This window comes from Miniopterus natalensis, chromosome 2 (assembly GCF_054644295.1).
Source record: "Miniopterus natalensis isolate mMinNat1 chromosome 2, mMinNat1.hap1, whole genome shotgun sequence".
Lineage (NCBI taxonomy): Eukaryota > Metazoa > Chordata > Mammalia > Chiroptera > Miniopteridae > Miniopterus > Miniopterus natalensis.
Window position 1 is genome coordinate 185,711,664 of NC_142082.1, and position 20,931 is coordinate 185,732,594.

Here is a 20,931-nt window from a genome sequence, read left to right on the forward strand (position 1 = left end):
TGGGGTTGCCAGTGTCCTGCTCCCCTCCTCCTGTGAAGTCTGCTCAGATGCCCTTCCCTGCTGGGGGGTGTGGCCTTGTGGTCAGAGGGCGGGAGGGACTGTGGCCGATAGACCTTCCTGCTCTGGTTCAGAGCAGAGTCCAGTAGTCTGTACCTTCCTTCCCCTGTGCGCCTGGCCTGGCTGAGGTTTAATCACAGCCCCTGAGCCCTGTTCGCTCGCTTTATCCAAAATAAAGGCATCAGTGGCACTCAGGTCCACTTAGGCCCCTGCCTGTCTCTCCAGGTCTTTCTTTGCACTCCAGGGCTTGGCTCAGATGTCCCCACAGGAAGGCCTTTCCCTCCCATCTGTCTGGTGGCCCTGACCACCTTCAAGTGTCCCGTGCCGACTCCTCTGCGAGACCTTTCCTAGCCCAGCCTCTGTTCCTGAGCCCCCCTTCATCCTCACCCTGCTCCCCACTTCCCGTTCAGCACTGCCCCCCCAGAGCAGTGATTTTTCAACCTTTTTAATCTCATGGCACATAAACTAATTGTTAAAATTCTGCAGTGCACCAAGAAATATATTTTTTGCTGATCCGACAAATAAAATCGGTATAATTTTGATTCACACGGGATGGCTATTGTGGTGCTGGCCGTTGTCATTTTTTTTATTTGACAGTCTGAGGGAAAAGAGGTTGGGGCCCCGACTCAGTAGCCAGGTGTTGCATGTTTTACAAATTCTGGCGGCGCAGCGTGCGAAGATCGCTGGCCTAGAGGAAGGTTTGTCCATTTCTGCCATTTCTTAGCCTCTTAAAGCACAGCCCTTGCTGCCGGCAGCAAACCCTTTAAGTAAAGAAACAGTTACACTTGGAGAAGTTATGTTGCAAAATGATTAAGTTAATTCTAGCAATTAGGGGTCATCAGCTTAGAACTGCAGGACCGTTCTGAGGGCGGCCAGGCACTGGGCGTCCTTGCCTGGCCCGTCCTTCTGGAGCCAGAGACGAGCCCGCCGCCCAGAGCTGGAAAGGAGAGGTAGTCACAGGAGACAGGTGGGCGCAGTAGCCCTGGCCCCCCCCTCACCCCACGTCCTTCCCGGAGGCAGCCTCTGGTCTTCCTTTATACTGTATTTCTCAGCCCTCCACACATGTGTAGACTTCCACGTCCGGCCCCGAGTGTCGCCCTTCCACTTGGGAAGTGGGGGTTTTGCCCTGTGGCCACCCCCTCCCCACCAGCTCGGCGTAGTCAGTGCCAGTTTCAGGGACTTGGCGTTTGTTGTTTGTGCTGTTGTGGCTGTGACTCTGGGCCAGGACTGAACCACGAGAACCTGGGGTGTGTGACCTCAGGTTGGTCCAGCCGCTGTCGCCTGTGGGTGGGGCCTCCTGCGCGGAGGTTGGGTGCTGCTTCCAGCCCTGCCCTCCGGGTTCCACACACCCAGGCGGCCGGTGTTACCCTCCTGCTCCCTGTCGGCTCCCGCTCCCTCCTGCCTCCCTCTTCCTGATTCTGTTGACAGGTCTTGTCGGCTCTCGTTTGCGTCGTTCCTTCTTTACTGTCCTGCTGACGTAGTCTCGGGTCCACGTCGGGAGATGAATCCACTGGGCTTTAAATTGGCAGCCAGGTGCCTGTCAAGCAGCAGCTACCTGGGAATCTTCCCTGATGTCCCTTCTTTAGGAAGGGACCCCTCTGCTCTGTGTCACCTCTCACCTTTCTTGAATGACACCCCTCCCTACGTGCTTGCACAGCTACATTCCCCGTCCCTACCTGTATGAGCCCCTGGAGGCAGCGACTGGCCTGATGGGGCCCTCTGAGGGCAGCTTGGCCCCTCGGTGGCCGGAAAGGTGAGGTAGTCATAGAGGACAGGTGGTGGTCAGCAGGACCCTTGTTCACTGAGTGGATAAACAGGTGTGCGGCTGGGCATGCATGAGTGGCCTGGACCCCAGGGACAGCTTACACAGGGGTGCTCAGCAAACGCTGGCCACATGGGGGATTTATGAGGCTTCCCATCCTGTGGAATAAGAAATATGCTACTCTGAGGACCTTCTCATGCTGCTCAGCTCTTACTGTAGGTTCACATGTCAGCAGAGGTGACTGTGGTGTAAAGCAAGGATATGGCCCAATTCCCCTCCCATCAGTGGGAGGCTGTTCACCTGGCCAGCGGCCACAAGGAGCAGAGGAGCCCAGATGCGAGTGTTTCCCGTGCCCTTGACTGCTAACAAGCTTCGCCAGACCCTCTGTTTGGCCTTGGCATGCGGGTCATTTCAGCACAGCTCCCCCCCACTCCTCTCTGCTAGCTGCTTGATAATCCCTAGCTGGACCCTAGCCTGTCAGGAAGCACGCCCGACTGCCTGACCGGCTGCCGTCAGGCCTTCCCCACTGTGTAGGCAACAAAGGCCATGTCTTTTCCCTCGGCCCCCGCGTGGTGGTTTCGCACCAGCAGAAAGCAGGGCGGCACTCCTCGGGCTGGAGCTCCCGCAGTACTGTGCGTTTCTTACTTTTGTTCAGTGTTTCTCCCAAATTTTGTTGCTATAAAAGTTTTAGAAAATCAGAATTAAAACCAGTTAAAATGAGATGGAGTGGTAGAAAAAAAAAAAAAGCTCAAATTATGGGTTGCTTTTTCTGTTATTCCTGGCATTTCAGGAAAAAAAGGTACATATGAGTCCTTTGCATACACTGTTTTGTGGCAGATTTCTGGTTCCGTTTCAAACGTGACAATTAGGTGCGTCCCACTGCTATGAGGTTTGGGTTCCAGTAAGCCTAACAGTCTCGTTCTTGCTGTGTGTCGTGTGTCACAGTTTACAGATGCTTCCGTGAGCTGCCTCTTTTCCCTGGGAAAAGTCTGTGACTCACCGCAGACTTTTGTTTGTCCCATGTTCAGGGGGAGGAAACACGCTTCAGAGAGGTTAGGGATTGTCCAGGGCCACACAGACGGTCGCTGGCCCTGCTGGGCCTCGAACCCCGTCCGGTGCTTGCCCCTCTGTCCTGCGTCTCTCTGTTCCCTGTGGTCACAGAGCATCTTCTGTGACGATTTCCCAGGTGGGAGTTTTACTGGGAAGCTCAGCCCTTGCAGTGCAGATGAACATGGAGTTGTGGAAATGGTGCTGTTTTCATGAAAATAGTTCAAAGTTTACTTTTCAGGAAGCAGACCCACTGTCATAGAAGAAAGTAGTGTTATTTCTCACTTGGTTTTGGTTTATTAAATTTTCTCACACTTTAGCTTGCTCTCTTAGTGCGCCAGTGATTTTACAGTCTGATTCCAAGAAAAATAGGACAGGATGCTGAAAGGAAAGCCAGACACAAGCTTTCAATATGAAGGCCCAGGCACCTGTAATAAAAGGGTGGGAAAGATACGCCTCACAGACATCAGTCATGAGAAAACTCATTTGCTTATAATAACGTCAGAGAAAGTAAACACCAAGACAAAGAGTTTCATTAGAGACAGAGGGATGTTTCATAACGATAAAGTGTTCAACTCATTAAGTAGATAATATCTTTCTAGGTGTGTGTGCACCTAATAATACAGGTTCACAATGCGTGAAGCAAACACTGACAGAAGTAGAGAGAGGGAGAGACAATTCCAGTCAGAGGCAGGCGTTTAACACCTTCCCCGAGCAGTCGATAAAATGTGCATATTTAAAAACCGGTCAAGAGGTAAAAGATACAAGCAGGACCGTCTGCCACCTGGATCTCACCGATTTACAGACTCCACACCCACAACTGAGGAACGCAGTCATGTCACGGACAGTGAGTGGCACATTCACCGAGCAGACTGTGGGCTCGGCCACAGTGAGCCGTAATAAATACCAAAGGATCGAAGGGACACTAAGGTCATCTCACCAAATGCTGAGATTAGAAGTCAGCCTAACAGTGAGATACCTAGGAAATCCTCAGGTATTTGGAAAGCTGTCAACACACTTCTAAGTAGCTCATGAGTCAAGGAAATCACAAGGGTGATTTGAAAATGTTTTGAACTGAGCCATGACAACACATATCAGAATGTGTGTGCAACAGAAACAGTGCTTGGAGGGAAATTTGTGTCGTCAGATGTCTGTGTGCGGAGAACAGAGGCTTCAGATCAGTGACCGGAGCTCCCACCTGAAGGAGCTGGGGAAAGAGAGGACATTAAACAGCACCAGGCAAAAGCAGGGATGTGAAACCAAGATGGAGACAAGTGGACAAGGAAGGCAGGAATCCATAAAATCTAAAATTAGCTCCTTGAAAAGATCAGTAAAACTTCTAGTTAGACTTGCTCAGTGCGGGGGAGAGGACAGATCACCAGCATCAGCCATGAGGGGGGAAACATCAGTACAGACCCCACGGACATGAAAAGTAGCAAGGATGTCGTTTACCTCTTCATGACAAAGTTCAAGAACGTACGTGAGATGGACACACTCCCCGAAAGACAGCGTCTAATAAAACTGACACACGAGGAAACAGAACTTCAATGTCCCCATATCAATTTAAAAACGAGTTGTGATAAAAGCCTTCACAGCAGGAGAGGGCTTTACTGGTGACTCTGTCACCCATTTAGAGAAGGAGGGACACCAGTTCTCCAAAGTGCTTTCAGAAGAGAGAGGAGGCGAAGACGCTGGCAGGCGCGTTATTAAGGCAACACAGTCCTGGTACCAAAAACCTCGCAAAGAAACTGTAAGAGAAAGAAAGGAGAGACAAGCTTCTCTGATGAACACAGATAAAAATTCTTTAAAAGTAGGTGAGCCGACTTTTGCTTGGACCACGAAGGATTAAATGCCCCAGGAATTGCTCTCCTGCTGTAAAGAAGCAGAGACCAGACCAGGTATGTGAGGCAGCTGCTCTCAGGCCTGGACGACAGGCAGTGCAGGCCCGTGACCCCGGGGGTGGGGGTGGGGGGCCATGGGCAGGTGAACCCGACCTCTGTTCCCAGTTATAGTCAGAGACAGTTTCCAGTCCCTAAACTTAATCTGGTGGCCTCGCTGAGCTGAGTCCAGAAAGGGGCTTGAGAGGCGTAGACTGACTGTGGAGCAGGGCGTGGGAGAGGAGAGCATGCGGGTCGACCCAGGGGTCCTGTCCGGTCCTGGTGGCATGCCCTGTGCTCCCGAGCGGGGAAGTGCGTAGCAGGGGAAAGACTCCAGAAAGCCGCAGGTGGAACAATCCCCAGAGCTCCCGTCATCGCAGAGGCAACAGACCAGAAACCAGCACGCCTGACGCTCAGGGAAAAAGACAGGCACGCAGCAGAACGCGACTCAGAGTCAGGAGCAAAACCCATCATTAGAAACGGACGCGTGAGTCAGTAGTGACACGTGAGTGACCGAGTGAGAGGGTGGGTGAGAGCTCAGTGTGAACTTCATGAAGTGGATGGAACTAGTCAGCACGGACTTGCTAATTACAGTCACGAGGGACGCCGTTTAGCACTTACTAGCATGGCTGAGGTTGAAGACTGGGCCCGGAATGTGACCAGGGCCACGTGGAGCACGCGGACCGCTTAGCATTGCTGCGGGCGCTGGGAGATGGCGCGGCCACTCTGAAGAGCCCTGTGGCAGCGTTTAGTGGAGGTGACCGTGATCAGCTCCTGGCCCAGCACCTCCCCTCCTCCGTACTTGCCTATGAGTAGAAATGAAAACGTGCCCACAGGACTTACCTATGAGAGTGTTCACAGCAGCCCTTTTTGGTAGCGAGAGCTTGTGACTGACCCAGACGCCTGTGGGCAGGTGCATGTGTAAGCAGATTGTGGTGCACCGCAGAGCACTTGTCCTGCTTGGAAGAATGAGCTGCTGGCACCGGCGTCCTGTGTGACAGACGTGGCGGGCAGCAGAAGCGGGGCGGTGCTTCCACCCGGCGCGCTGCTCGTGAGATGTCAGAGCAAGGCAGGGAGTCGCTGGGAACGGGCGATGGAGGTGTTCCACGTCCAGTATGGGGGAGGCATAGCTGTTCGTTTATTGTAAAAATACACCCCCCCAAGCCCCCACCCACCTCCAAAGGGGCGGAGGAAAGAGCTGAACTTTGTCTTCTCCAGCACTTGCCACCACACACGGTTGTAAGACCCTGTTTGGATGGACAGGAAATAGGGACCTGGGATCTGACCTCCAGGGGCTCTGACTGCTCCTAGAGAGGAGACAGATGCCCGGGCACAGCCCCGAGAGGCTCTTGGGTGGGTTGGCTCCAGTGCTACGGGCACTCACAGTCCGTCTCGGCTCCCCCAAGCCCCATTCTAGACTCAGCTCAGCAATACTGCAGGGCTAAGTTTAGGGCCCTCCTGTGGGGCTGGCTAGGTGGCCGTACTAGATGGACATCCTGTGCATCAAGCTGGGCACCCCTGGAAATGCCCTGTGGGACAGGTTTCTGCACGTGGACGTCGGTGAGACGTTGTACCAGTGCTCGCCGGGCCTCACCCTGCGGGCGTCACACGCTCAACACGGCGTCCCGTCTGCGACAGGTTTCTTGTTTTAATTTGCCATTCTTTGATCGCCATTGAGGTGATGTGTCTATTTTTGTGTGTTTCTTAGCCATTTCTTAGCCATTTCTGTTTCCTCCTCTGAGTTTTTATTTCCTTGTAAATCGGTCTCTCAGTTTTGTACATTTATACATTAGTCACACTGACCTTTTTACGTTGTGTGTCTGTCGTTTGTCTTTAACGTTATCCTGTCTGTGACTGTCCTGTTGTTTCAGACTTCATTGAGTTAACTTGTGAATCTTCTTATTTATCATTGCTGAGATTTGTGTCTTGCTTCGGACTCTTTCCTCCATCTGAGAATATCGAAACATTCTCCTACATTTTCTTGTAGTATTTTCTATTTTCCTTCACACACACACACACACACACACACACACACACACACACACACACACTTTTGATCTTTTAATTTTTAATCATCTGGAAATTGTTTGGATGTCACTGGTTGACGGGCCCTTGATGTGAAATACTGTTTTCATAACCAAACAAAGGCTCGGTTTGAACTCCCATTCTGTTTCTGAGCCCGTTGCCTTAGTCTTGTCTTGGAATCCCCTTGTCTTCATTACTCGGCTCTGTCCCTTCACATGCCCCTTCTTGGAAATTTTATTGGCTGCTCTTACGCCTTTAGTCTTCCAGGTGAACGCAGGGTCAGCTTCCCAAGTCTCAGAACACACAGTACGTCCCATTGGGATTTTGGTTGGCTTTGCATGGAATAAGAGAGTTTTTTAAGCGACAGTCAACAGCTTTATAATTTTGAGTCTTAGATCTTGGATATGTCGTTGCTTTTATAGCCTCCATGTCTCTCTGGTCTGTGTGCACCCTCCACTGTCACCACCCAGCCACCGTCCCCGCTGCACTGGGCTTTGTGCGTGGCCCATTAAGTGGGCTCCTTGAGACCTCTGGGCCCCTGTGATCTCTGCACTGTGGTCAGGACTTTGCCTAAGCTGCGTCCTAGGCTGGGACACCCCCCTCCCTCCCCCACCTCAGCTCACTTCTCCTCAGCTGCTGGTCTTACCTCGATGGTCAGCTTCCTCACGGACGCCGCTACCCAGGAAACCCCCACGCGGTTCCTCTGTGCTCCCACCTGTCCCTGCGGGCACACAGTCGTGTCTGTACCCTGCCGTGTCCTTTGTGCACAAGGACACAAGGTGGGTCCCCTGAGCCCAGAGCCGTGTGCTCACTGTGTGGCCCTCCGGCCAGCCCGGTGCCGGCCGCACAGTGCTCCTGAACCCGCGCTGCCGGGGGATCGGCGCTCTCCTGTTTCTGTCGGTCTCTAGGTAAAGCCTGTTCTCTCCCTCTTGCTGGTGTCCGTTTCTTGTTAAGCTCGTGCCTGTGACGTTTCCTCCTTGCTTATGTGGCTGGCAGAGAAGAGCTATTGATTTCGAATGGTCGTGTGTCTGGCTGTCCTGCTGAACTCGGAGCCCTGGGTCCCGCTGTCTGCCGGGCCTGCTGCCCCTCTTGGTTGGCTGCGCCCCGAGGCGGGCCTGGTCCCTGGTGGCTGTAGCAGCCTGACCCAAGGCCGGCAGGGTTGCCTCTAGGTGTCCCAGGAGCCAGGAGGGCTTTCTCAGAAGCCCCGGCCCTTGACCTCTCTTCTCAGCCACTCAAACCGCTGCCTAATTAGTCACTAGCGAGGGCGGGGCTTAGCTCTACACCAACCAATCAGGCCCACCTTTGGAGTGGGGTGGGTGGGTCCAGCGTTTGCTGGGCTGACTCCCCTCCCTCTCAGGGATTCTGGGGGGCGGTGTGCACAGCCAGAATTCTGGTTGCAGGGTTTAGGGGTGAGTGGGCCTTGGGTGGAGTCTACACCTGACCACTATGGGGTGGCCCCATGGCTTTTCCCATCAGCCAGTTCAGCACCCAGGGAAGCTGCAGGATTCCCTTTGTTCGTATTTGTAGGTGAGCTTGGTCTGTGGTACAACCCCTATTTAATAATGGTGGTTAATAGAGTGGACAGACCTGGGGTAGCAGGTCCCTGAGCCCCTGAGCCACCTGGTCCAGTGGCCTCCTCATTGACGCAGCAGGGCCACGGCCCTCACTGACTCTGCTCCTTCCAGCAGTAAAGCTGAGTCAGACCCACCTCTCACTGTGTCCAGGACCCCAGCCTGTGGGGCCCTTCCCCAAGGAGAGAGCTCCAGGGACCTTAAACCTGAGATTCTCTGCCGTTCTTCACAGACAGGCTCAGAAAGCCAGTCTCTGGCAGGGGACAGGCACCAGGAGCTTGAGGGTGTCCCACAGGAGGTCCTGCTTTTCCTGATGTCCCAGGGAACTGGGGAGATGCGGTTTTTCTGAGATGGCTGTGAAATGTGGGTTATTGCTGGAACCATGGCCCAAACATTCCTTACTCATTTAGCTTGGACTCTAGTAATTGGGAAAAGCTGAGATGCCAGGACTGTGTGTTTTGTTGATTATATTACCGAAGTTGCTCTTTAATCATTTTTTTGCTCCTAGTGTTAATCATCACCCCCAGGCTGTTAGGAGAACCTCATGGTGGCCCTGACTCAAAGGGGAGAAATACTCGGTCAGTTTCGGTGGGACTGACCGAGCGCCGATACGCCTGCAGGTTGAAGTGTACTTTCCAGCCGCTCCGGGCATGTGCCTGGGACACTCAGGACTCATGGGAGGCCTGACAGGATCCAGGGCTCCTACCCTTGCCCCTCCACCCCCTGCTGCGCCCTCTCCTGCCCCTGGAGGCCAGCCCCGCCCCTCCGTGTCTGGGCCCCCTGTAGGTGTTTGTACAGACTACACTGACTTGTGTAGTCAGTGTGCCTGCAGGCTTTGTGGTCCGTGGTGTGTGTTACGGGCCCCACCCCGTCAGCGCTGTGTACACTCACGTGTCTCTCCACGGCACAGTTCCTCTCAAAACCAGTCCTGGGAAAAGGACCTCCTGCAGCATTCTTCAACAGGAAATGCAGAGAGGGGCAGGATGAAAGGGGGGAAGAGCCTCTTCTAGGCGTCAAGTTGGGGAGAAGGCAGCGGGAGGGAAGGAGGGAAGCGGGGAGGCACCAGTACCCTCTGGTCTCGCCTGTCGGGTGGAGCTGGGACACTGGGTGTCTTTACGGACGTCCTCCCTGAGGGTCCGTGGGAACAGGCGATGCTGAGTGCTGCTGGGATCGGTGGGAACTGCTCCCAGATCCGGTCAGCGTCAGCACCTGAGACCTTTGTCATTTGGGTTCACCTGGATTCATCTCGGGGCCCCCTGCCCTGGGAGCACTGGTGGGAGATGCTAGCACACGGGGTTCGGCTAACGGTGTGTAAACATTTCCCTTGTCTCTTCTTTGCCAACAGAAGAATTGCGGAAGCTGAGCTGGTCTGGGATCCCTAAGCCGGTCCGTCCGATGACGTGGAAGCTGCTCTCAGTAAGTGTCTCGTCCACATGGGTCTGCTCATCACCTTCCTCCTGTGGGGTCGGGTCCCTCGTCTGTCCCTGTGAGGACAGGCCCTCTCATCTGTCCCCTGGTGAGGACGGGCCCCCTCGTCTGTCCCCTGGTGAGGACGGGCCCCCTTGTCTGTCCCCTGGTGAGGACGGGCCCCCTTGTCTGGCTGGAAGTGTGGCTGTCACTCCAGACAGCACTGGTATTGTTGCAGGGTAAGATGACGTTTTCCATCCTTTGCTTCATTACAAGCTTGGTTGACAGGGCTGGCAGAAAATAAGTCATAATTTATGGCAGTTCTATTTTTTTCTCTGATTTCATTGTTTTTAAAAAATCTTCCTAAGATTTTCAAACCCGGGATAGAAAGGGTCCAGCGCAGAAGATTACGTCCGCTGAGGGATCAGGGCAAGGGCCATGTTTGACATGCTTTCTTTTTAATATCAGTCCTGATGTTAGGGGAATGAGCTGATGCTAGGAATAGTTGGATTCTGCAATGAGGGCAGGCTTCTGGCTTCCTCGCCCCTTGCATGGAGCTGCCTGTCTTGGAGCCTGTGGAGCCGGCCGGGTGGCAGGTGGTGGCGGGCGTCAGTCCAGCCTCGTGTGCTCGCCGGGGCTTACATGGCTGTGAGCGCGCCCTGCTGGCACTCCCGCGGTCGTGGGCAGCTTCCTCTCCCTTTCTTGTGGAGCCCAGTCAGTAGGGAACACTAAGGGTTTGCTCTAAATTGGGCCTGACTTTTAGAATTTAAAAGACTTTTTCTTGCTAATGAGTCTTAATCAATTTGCAGCTTAGTACCTCGTAATCCTAAGTGCAGATGCAGTTTTGAACAGCGAATATTTATTGATTAGATACTCTCTTGCCATTAAAATTAGATGTGCTGCAATTGCTTGTATTTTTGTTTGTTTTAAGTGTTTCCAGTTTTTCAGAAGCCCTCTGAGATGGGTTACAAGCTTTTCAGAGTGAACTGTGGGAGTGCTGGTGAAATGGCCCTATGGTTAGGCACCTGCATGCAGGTTGTGATTATTGAGGGTCTGTGTCGGTGGGCGGGTCGTCTGGTGACCGTGTCCTGCTCTTGTTCCTTTGGTGCCTGTCTCTGCCGGCCGTAGTCGGATCCTCTATATGCTGCCCTGGGATCGACTTGGAAAAGGGGCCATCTGGGCCTCAGACAGAGGAGTAGAGGGGAGATGCCCTAGGTGCCCCTTTGCTGCTTCAATGGGAGGGAGGGTGGTGGGCAGAGCCTGTTATCACTGTTTGCTGAGCGCCTACCCAGGGCTGGGAGGGGACAGGGAGCAGCAAAGATGCGGCAGCTTCTAGCTGTCCCCTTGACCTGGCTTTCCGTTCTGGGTGCATGGTCGTGTCACCTGGGGAGCTTGGGAAATACTGATACTGGGGTTCCTGAGGGATTTCCACGGGTGCCCAGGGTTGGGGACCACTGCTCTAGGACACTCAGGCTGCACGTGGGACAGGCCAGGGCCCACAGCAGCCAGCTGGGAGAGAGGCCGGTGGAGGCACTGCGCCTGGGCTGAGCTACTTGGCAAGAGGGCGGCTGGGCGCAGCTTACTGTCCCAGGGGCTCATGGTGGGGGGGTGATTGGTCCCAGCCCACTCTGCTTCTAGGACCACGAGCTTTAGCACTGAACCCAGGATCGAGGAGACTTACCATTTGTCCAGTTTACAAAGACAGACAACCAGAGCTGTACTTGAATGTGAACCTATTTCCAGGCCTGGGGACCTGAGGACTTGCCCCGCCGACATGTTCACGCTTTGTCAGTGACCCAGCCGGTGGTCTGTGGATGAGCACCACTCCTCCCTGACGGTGGCTGGGCCACCTTGGTGAGGAAACGAGAAACCGGCTCGTGTTTACGGAGAGCTAACCTGCACTGCAGCCCGGAACGTGCCCTTCCGCCCCGTCGCTGCCTCTGACCTGCCCCCCACAGGCATGGCAGCAACTCCGCAAGAATGAGCTCTGTGAGAAATCATGAGTGTGGTTCTTTTTAATTAACAATTTCAGAAACATGGAACCAAAGCTAGGGAAACACTTAACATTTGCCTGGTGGGTAGGATAGTTGGATGGGCGGTGACACTGGTGTCACGCTCCCCGTCCCTGTGGCTGAGCCGGCGTGTGTGTGGCCGCAGTGGGGAGAGTCCACGTTGTCGCTGGGACAGCTGGGATACAAGTCCCTGCCCGCACTGTTTGACGTCTGTGATCAGTGTTTTCATACTGGCTGATGCAGCAATTAGGTCCCTGTAGTTCTGTCACTTAACATTCATCACGTGCCCGCACGCACCTCATTTGCATAATTCCCAGTTTTGCTTCATAATCTAAAGGCCGCTACTTGCACGTGTGCTTCCCTTAGGAGGGGAGCTCAGGAGGACGTGGGGCTCATGTGGCCCATGCCGACATAGCCGCCTTTCAGGGTTTCTGTTCCAGTAAGTTAAAATTTGGGGAACAGAGGGATTTCTGAGGGCTCGTCCTGCTACTCAGCCCTTTGGCTTCACTGCCTGTAGTTAGTGTGAGGCTGGTCACCTTCCCAGGTCTACCCTTGGTGGCCCCACTGCTGCTCCACACACGTCCTTGCCCCTTGTCCCCAGCCCCGTGCTCCGTGAGGTATGTGGCCTTTCCCAGGGTGTCTGCACTCTGTCCCCCTGCCCACTTCCACCTTCCCCTCTGTCAAAACAAACCCAGCCCAGAGCAGTATGCGAACTGCTGCGTTCCCACTTGGCCCAGATCTCTTCTTCCCCAGATGCCGGGCTGTGCCCCTTCTTGGGGTGCTGCTGACATCATGCTTTCACTGGACAGGTGCTCACTGAGTGTCTGCTGAGTGGAACAGTGTCCTGAACCCCGGGATACCTTGAGCAAAGGGCTGAGGAGTCCCGCCCCCCTGGAGCTTGCTTCCTGTGTCAGTCAATTTCATAGTTCCTCCGAAGGTGATAGAAAAACCTGCAACAGGTGGGGGATTCTGTCCACGGGTCAGGGTGCTGCTTTGAGACAGTGGCAGGGTGTTGACTTTGGAGCAGGGACTTGGAAGGGCCAGAAGTGCCCTGCAGGTGTGTGTAGGGGGAGTGCCGTCCAGTCTTACTTATTCCTTGAGGAGAGATTTTTGACTCCAGCGCCCTGTGTGCCCTGGGATGGGTGCAGACCAGGTGCCGCCGTGGAGCTGAGCTCCCACAGTGAGGAGGGTGGTGAGCAGCAGTACTTCTTGCGGGGAGGGGGGTAGATGTTTACAACAGAACCGCGTGAAGCCTGGGTACGGGTGCCTGTGGGTTAGTGAGGAACAGGGGTGACACTGTACAGGAGCCTCACGGATGAGAACACACAGGGTTTTGGGACATGCGGTTTAGACCACGTTCTAGTAGACACCACTGCAGAGCTCTCAGGATGGCTAAAATGAAAAAGCCCGACAATGCCAAGTGCTGACAGGATGTAGGACGCAGGCACTCAGACACTTGCCGCGGGAGTGTCTCTGTGGAAAGTTCTTTATCAAGGTGTGTGTGCATACCACGCCCAGGTGTGCACGCAGTGAAATGCACCCCAGGTGCCGTAAAAGGCAGGATGGGATATTTGTGGTCAAACTTCTGACAGCCCCAATGGCCGCTGGGTCCTGTACGTGGCCATACTCTGCCACAGTGACAGTTAACTACCATTCTGTGTCACCAAGTGAGTGAATTTTCCAGGTGAACGCTGAGTTTAAGCATCAGACGGAAGGCACATGTGTAGCTGCGTGCACAGCCTTAAGGACTTCTCATTCTTTGTGTGCAAGGTGTGTGGAGAGGACGTGGTTTCATTTCTGAGCCCTGCTTTAGATGAGGGGTGAGCACGAGCTGCCCTGGGGTCTGGTCTGACACCTCCAGCTGCGAGGGTTTGAACAGCTCAGCCCAGGGCCAGGGGCTGCCGTGTGGCCCGCTGCTCTGTCTGTATGTCTGTGTCTCTTTTCCACCACTCATCTGTTCTCCCTGTCATTTGAGACATGAGCCTTCCTTCAATCATCTCAGGGAGACTCCAAATTAGCGTTAACCACACTTATCTTTGTGTGTGTTTCCCTCACCCAGGGCTACCTTCCTGCCAACGTCGACCGGAGACCGGCCACCCTACAGAGGAAGCAGAAGGAGTACTTTGCTTTCATTGAGCACTACTACGATTCCCGGAACGACGAGGCTCACCAGGACACCTACAGACAGGTGGGGCCCTTCCTCTCCGTGTGTCGCTCGGAGGGCTGTGCCTTGGGGGTCGTGGAGGAGGTGTTTTATCTCACGTCCCTGCTGGGTCACAGACCTGTATTTTCTAGTGGATCACTGAACCTGAAAGCAGACGGTTGGTTCATGATTCGCACCGTGCCCAGAGTTTGCTGTTAGCAGGGCTCCCTGGGACGTTGGAGGCCTCACCCTCCTTGTGAGATGTCGGAGTCCACAGTGGCTCGTGCTGCACACAGACCAAACTCGGTTCTTGTTGGTCGCACAACCCCGGGTTTCTGAGTGAACTGCCTCACCTGACACGTCTGTGCTGGGCATTTCCTTGTGGAAACCTGCCCTCTAGCTGAGGGAACTTGTCCGGATTTCCCACCCAGGCGGGGACTGTGCACACTTACCTGTCAGTTTGGTGTAGGTGTTAAAAGGTCCACAGCCAGGCTCACCTGTGGTGGGTGAGCAGTTCCTGTAAGTTACGTGAGTTCTTGGGCTGTTTCCCTGGGTGGTGGGGTGGGGACGGCATGGGCCAGTGTGGGCCATTCCCGTGGGTGCCGGAAGCCAGCGTGGTGCCAGCGCCGGGCCTGGGCGCTATTTTGGCAGCTCCTGAAGCCCACACGTGTGCATCTGGGCCTCGTGGGGAACTTGATTACGACTTGCCTGTCAGGCAGAGCTCTGAGCGCTGCCTGTGAAAGTGCCCTGGCCCCCGGGGACGTGTGCAGTGGAGGAGAGTGGCTGGGCTCCGAGAAGGCGCTGGCACGGCCGAGAACTGTGCACTGTTGATGCACTTGACCTGCCCGCGTCAGGCTGGAATCAATGTTTGCTAATTGCTGTGGACTGTGCCGCTAAATAGCTGAGGGCCTGCTCGGCTCCATGTCACGCGGCAGCCACCGCTTGGTAGCGAGTGCCGGCCAGCCTGTCACGCTAGGACTTGGGGCCCCGCTCGGCCCGCCTGGCCCAGGGCGCTCAGAGGAGGCCAGTCAGTGTCCCAGCGCAGGCCTCGCCCTAGAGTCGCTCCTTGTCGCCACTGTGTTGCCGTTTTCATCGTAACCTGTGGAGTGCTGTCAGCCTCAGTCTCTCTCCTCCACCTGCAGATCCACATAGACATCCCTCGGATGAGTCCGGAGGCGCTCACACTTCAGCCCAGAGTGACGGAGGTAAGCGTGGCCCCCGGGAGGGAGTGTCTGCCAGGGAGGCTGCCTTCGCTGGGGCGCTGATGCCCACGTTCCCCATAAGGCGGGGGGCAGGGCAGGTGCTGTCCCCGCGGGCAGGTGCGTGCAGCATCGCTGGCGGAAATCGCTTTTGTTCTGAGGAGCATGATTGTGTGATCCTGATGCCTGCAACGGAACGTGGGCCCTGCGTGGGGCGCATGCGCCCTCCCCCCTGAACCCGCCCGCAGTCAGGACCCAGACCATGCTTGGGTCTGACGCCGGTGCTGAGGCTGCTTGGTGCCCTCGGCCCTCTCCTGGAGCCAGCCCCCCCAGCTTTGTGTTTGTGATCTTTCATGTCTTTGGCCCATTTTCCTCTGTGGTGTTGATCTAATTTGTATCGGATGCTGATCTTTCTGTGTTAAGGATTCTCAGAGTTTATCAGCTGCGTGCACCCCCTTTCTCCTCGGTTGTCGGTGATCAGAGGTGTTGGTGTTAGTTCCGTTCCCCTGTCGTCTCCTGTGCTGGGCATCGGGCGCGTTGCGGAAGGACCTTTACCTGTGCCCCACCGTGGGCCAGCCTTTCTTCCTTGTTTCGTCTCGGAGTCCTGACGCTGTCCCTCACACCTCTGTGTCCGGACACCTCTGACTGATAACTGCGGGAGGGGTGCGGTTCAGCCTCCTCCCAGTCACCCTGGGCCCCGCATTGCTGGCTGTCCCCCGTGTCTGCACGTTTTACACTTGCAGGGCCGTCTGCGTGCCCTCTGCTCCCCCAGGGCTCGAGCGGCCCTCCCTCAGTGCCACACCGCTAGCGTCAGGTCTCGGGACCCTCCGCCCGGGGCGTGCAGCCTGAGGCCTCAGGGTCAGGTGGCCGGCGTTTTCCTCTTTGCTCGAGTCTGTCTGATTTCGGGTCCGGACTGCACAGGATCTGTAGGGCGGGGTGTGAGAATTTCATCTTTATGAAGTTCAGTCTGCACTTTCGTGAACATGCGAATGCCCCATTTCAGGCCACTTTTAATGCCTTTCCGTGAAGTTTTAAAGTTGGCTCCATAAAAGGTCTTGCGTATGTTTTATTAGATCTATTTATTTATTTATTTTAATCCTCACCAGAGGGTGTGTTTTCCACTGCTTTTCAGAGAGAGTGGAAGGGGGGGAGAGGGAGAGACATTGATGTGAAAGACACACATCGACTTGTTGCCTCCCGCATGTGCCCTGAGCGGGGCTGGGGGTCAGACCTGCAGCCGAGGTACATGCCCTTGGATGGGATCGAACCTGGGACCCTCCAGTCTGTGGGCTGATGCTCCAACCACTGGGCAGAACTGGCCAGGGCTAGATTTATTCTTAGGTGTCATGTTTCGCTGCTACTATAAATAGTGCCTCTTTAAAATTGAATTTTTCATTGTCTGAAATGTTTAAGTCTTGATCGCTCCCGTAGCAGCACTGTTAGAGGGTGGCATCTCTTGTCCATGCAGTGTGCTTGGAGGTTGTCAGAGTGGCAGCCTGGGCAGGGAAGGGTCCACAGGGACACGTAAGTACTAGGGACACGGTGCGCAGCATGGCGGCTGTACTCGATGCTGTCTCCCAGTTGAAAGTTGCTGAGAGTAGATATTTATTAAAAGTCGTCATCACAAAACAGTTTGGGACGATGTGTGGTGATGGGTGTCGCCTAGACTTGGGTGGTCATCTCACGGTACACATAAATACCGAGTCACTGTGTTGTGTAATTGAAGCTAACGTAACGTTATGTCAGTTACACCTCAATTATAAAAAATCCTGTTTACCTGGCGAGGGAGATTCAGAGCATCTGTCCCTGCATCCACCCCCCCCACCTACCCCCCTCCTTCCCTCTCTTCCAGCTCTCCATCCACCCGCCCACCTACTCACCATCCATCATGCACCCACTCAGCCCTGTATCCACCCACCACCTTTCCATCCCTCTGCTGACTCATCCCCCCCCCCCCCCCCGATGGCTCACTGGTCGGCTGGGCGCTGCTGCAGCCTGACCAGGGCCCGGGCGGCCGTGTGCAGGTGTCACTGTTCCTGAGGGCCTGGGGAGCAGAGAGTGGCGTCTTTTCGGTGAGAGCCGCTCGTGTGGCAGGGCAGCCCAGGGTTGGTGTACTGCTTACTGCGTAGTGCTTGTCAGTAAAAAGTTAGGTAATTGGAATTTTATGAGAAAGTTTAAACAGCAGTTAGTATTTGTTTATATTTTAATATTAGTAGCAGTGAAAACATCGACAGCATGTATTGTGAGAGAGAGAGAGCATCTAAAGTTCCTGACATGTGCACTTTGCTTTGCCTCGTGTCCCTTCCAGATCTTCGAGAGGATCTTGTTCATATGGGCCATCCGCCACCCTGCCAGCGGCTACGTCCAGGGCATCAATGACCTGGTCACCCCTTTCTTTGTGGTCTTCATTTGCGAGCACATAGGTAAGGTCACAGCATGCTGTTTTTTCTCACACATGTTGAACATAACTTCCGGGGCCCTACTATGTGTGATTATGCCAACATCAAATATTGCCTTTAAGTTTAATGTTGTTAACGATGCTAATAGAAACAGTGGTTTTCTTGTTGAAGTTAGCTTTAAAGTGTTTGAACCCAGGTGCCTGCCCACCGGAGCCATGCAGGTGCAGTTGTGATTACTGATGCCTTCTTAGGCGTACGCGAGAAAAGGCAGGCTGCTCGGGAGCGTGAGTGATTCCGTCTCAGGGCTGCCCACGCGGCTCTCATGGCCTGGACTCGAGCCCCGAGGTTGAGGTGGTGGGATATTAGTTGATGTTTTGCGTACAGCATAGAAACAGGAGCGTATTTGATTGCATTTCTGCAGCATTTCACCACCTCTGCTTCCGATGCACTGGTGGCGTTTCATATTTGGGGAGTATTAACTACGTGTACAGTAACTGGTTTGAGGGAGGCTGGGGCTGGGCTTGGTGCTGCTGTGTTACCTGTGTGTGTCTCCTCTGTGTCTCAGTCGACTGTAGGACAGCTTTACCCACTGTGAGCATGGTTTACGTTTAGAAATTCTGACGATATAGGTGAGGGATCTGCTATTTAATCCATCTATAGATAAAAATAAACAACGAGGCAGGGCTTTACTCTTCAGTTGTAGCATCTATATTTGCAGCTGATTTTAACTCGCCTTCACGTGACCCTGCTGTCCTGGTCTCTGTTTTCATTAGTGTGTTTCTAGTTGGCCTGGGTCCCCATCCCTGCATTCGGAGACACTGGGTTCCCGCAAGGATGGGTCACCCTCGAGGATGAAACACAGCTCAGTGCACTTTACTGCAGCCCCTCTCACACTTTGTTTCCACTTGTGATGTCATTGAAGGTCTTTTCATTGCTAAGCAACTAATGAGACCTCGGGCTCCCCCCTAGTCATTCCCGAGTTGGGAGAGGCCACTCGAGAGCTGGGGCCTGCCTGCTGGCCCCCCTCTGACGCTAATGGAAGCTCTTAGTGCTCCCTAAGCAGGAGGCCCTTGTCAGTAGACGTCAGAGCTGTTAATTGAAAATCAGCCAAGATGTGACTAGAGGACTGATGTTCCCTGTTAACTAGACCACGTAATTAACATGTAAGGACGTTTGTCCTAACTGCTGTTGCCCCAGTCGTGTGTGGAGAGGTCCTGGCGTTCCCGAATGCATTCTTTGGGTTAGCAGCGGGACGGGTCAGAGGGCTGGAGACATGGACGTGGTGCTAATTGTCCTGAAGAGGGAGCAGCTGCAGAAATGAGATCGAGAACGGCATCTGCAGCTGGATGGAGGTTTGCTGCTGGGAGCCCCTGAGATTGGGTCAGGATGGGCTTGTCTGGGGAGTGCAGAGGGCAGGGCCCTGTCCTGATCCGTGTCCCAGGGTCCGTGAGGTTTGATTGTGATTGGCTCAAGGACCGAGGTTGGCTGTCCCGCCTCTGGGTCAACGGCTCTGGGGAGGCGTCTAGGCCAAGGCCACTGCTGCGGGCCCCCCGTTGGTCTGGCCTGTGTGCACCTGGGAGCAGGGGTGCTGTGGTGCTGCCTCCTTGGCTGCTGTTCCTCCTGAGCGAGTGGACACCAGGAGCTTACAGCCTGTGTCAGGTGCAGACGGTCCAGGAGATGTTGCTGGTGACGCTGTAATTGTGTCCCTTGTTGTCTCAGCCTGGCTTTTCTGTCCAGAAAATGGCAGCTCTGTGCTCTCCTTCAGGCCCATGTCTGGGTGTGGAGAGGGAGGTGTGAAGGGCACAGGGCAGAGGCCAAAGGGCATGTCAGCTGAGGGTGCCTGTTCTCAGCGTCTTCCCGACTTGCCCTCATAGAGCCCTACCCCCAGCTGCAAGGGGGCCTGGAAGAGCCAGAGGTCAGCGGTCTCCTGGTGCAGGGCCTGGGAAGGACATGGGAAGAGGGCTTTAGAGGCAGGAAAAAGGTGTCACAGGAATCATTGTGGGGACAGTTTCGGGGAGGGAGTGGTGAGCGGCGTGCAGTCGCAGATGTGCAGCTGGAAACTGCTCAGAGCTGTGAGCGTGGGTAAGCGGGTGGAGGGAGTGACAGGCACAAACCTCAGGTAGAAAATGCTTAAGTCACATGCTTGCACGCACACACACGCACACACGGAGATCAGACTGTTCAGTTAATCTGAGTGGTTTGTCCACCCTCCCTGAGGGAGCAGGCCCCCTGCAGGGAGCCCAGAGTCCGAGGTTCTCTCACTTGCCCACCTTTAAACCTCAGTGAGTGGTGGCGAGAGACCTCTGTATAAAGCATGTTCCTCAGCAGAGGCAGTCACTGCACCTGGTGTCCGAGCGAGGGTGAATGCTCTGAGGTGGCCCTGAGGTCCATCCAGCCCGAGGGCCCAAGCAGAGGCTTGTATGGCCAGAGAAGTGACGTCCACACGGTGATGGCCCAGGTCCAGTAGGACATGTGAGCCGTTGGAAGGTTGTTCGTTTTTTAACCTGGAGGGGAGAGGGGAATAGAGAGAGCTTATATAAAGGGTGTAAAGAGAGCGTTAATGGAGCTCCATTTGCAAAGGGTGAGTGGGGAGCATGCTGAGCACAGGCGGAAGGGAGAAGCTCGGATTCAGGGAGACTTGTCAGGTTGTTAGGTCACGGAGCACGGAGCTAATCTGGGTGGGAGGTGATAGTGGGGGCTTGCAGAGGGTGGCTGCCATTGGTGTTTGGGTGCCTGTTTGGAAGTAGACCTCAGAGGGTGGACTGGATGAAGGCGAGAGGGAGGTTGGCTGAGGATGACCCTAAGGCTTGCCCTCACCAGCAGGAAGGGTGAAGTTGCCGCTGCCTGAGAAGGTGGGTGGGGCAGGCTCCGCTCTGGGAGGCTCCGCTCTGGAGGGGTGGCAGGAGCTGGATCTTGGATGTGGACCGTTTGGCGACCTGTCAGACACCCCAGGCATCAGTGGTGCTCTGTCTTTCTGCCTCCTCCTGAGGGAGTGGCAGATGGGGTCCCTTTTCCAGGTCTTGTGTCCACCATGAAATGTGGCCCCTCTGCAGGGCAGGTAGTGGGGGAGGCATGTGGCCCGCCGACTCCCACCTTCCTGCTCGGGTCCATGCTTCTGTTTTTATTTCCTGTATGGGCTCAGTGACAAGGCGGCAGGAAGTTCCGAGGACAAGGAGATGAGAGCGGGGCAGCTCCTTTCACTAAGCTAGCCCCTGCAGACATGTGTAGACAGACGGACGGGTGCATGTCAGCGTGAATGCTGCTGAGGCAGAGCAGCACCTGTCAGGGTCCGTGCGCCGTCTGGGTGCTGTGCATATGAAGCGTCCTGAACAGCAAAGCGCCCCGCTCCACGTGGGCCCTGTGCTACTCTCCAGTCTACACGGGCATGTTTAGTCCCGCTGCTTTCTCTAGGGGTACATCCAGCGCATGGGT

The 20,931-nt window shown here is 54.8% G+C and overlaps 1 protein-coding gene across 1 annotated transcript in view; it reads left to right on the forward strand.

The window, feature by feature from the left end:
* TBC1D22A (TBC1 domain family member 22A) overlaps positions 1-20,931 on the forward strand; it is a 147,576-nt gene that overhangs the window by 54,810 nt on the left and 71,835 nt on the right. The window contains exons 5-8 of the mRNA XM_087814029.1: positions 9,685-9,755; positions 13,818-13,946; positions 15,044-15,106; positions 17,409-17,523. Coding sequence (XP_087670155.1) covers positions 9,685-9,755; positions 13,818-13,946; positions 15,044-15,106; positions 17,409-17,523 — 378 coding nt within the window. The remainder of the gene's footprint in view (positions 1-9,684; positions 9,756-13,817; positions 13,947-15,043; positions 15,107-17,408; positions 17,524-20,931) is intronic.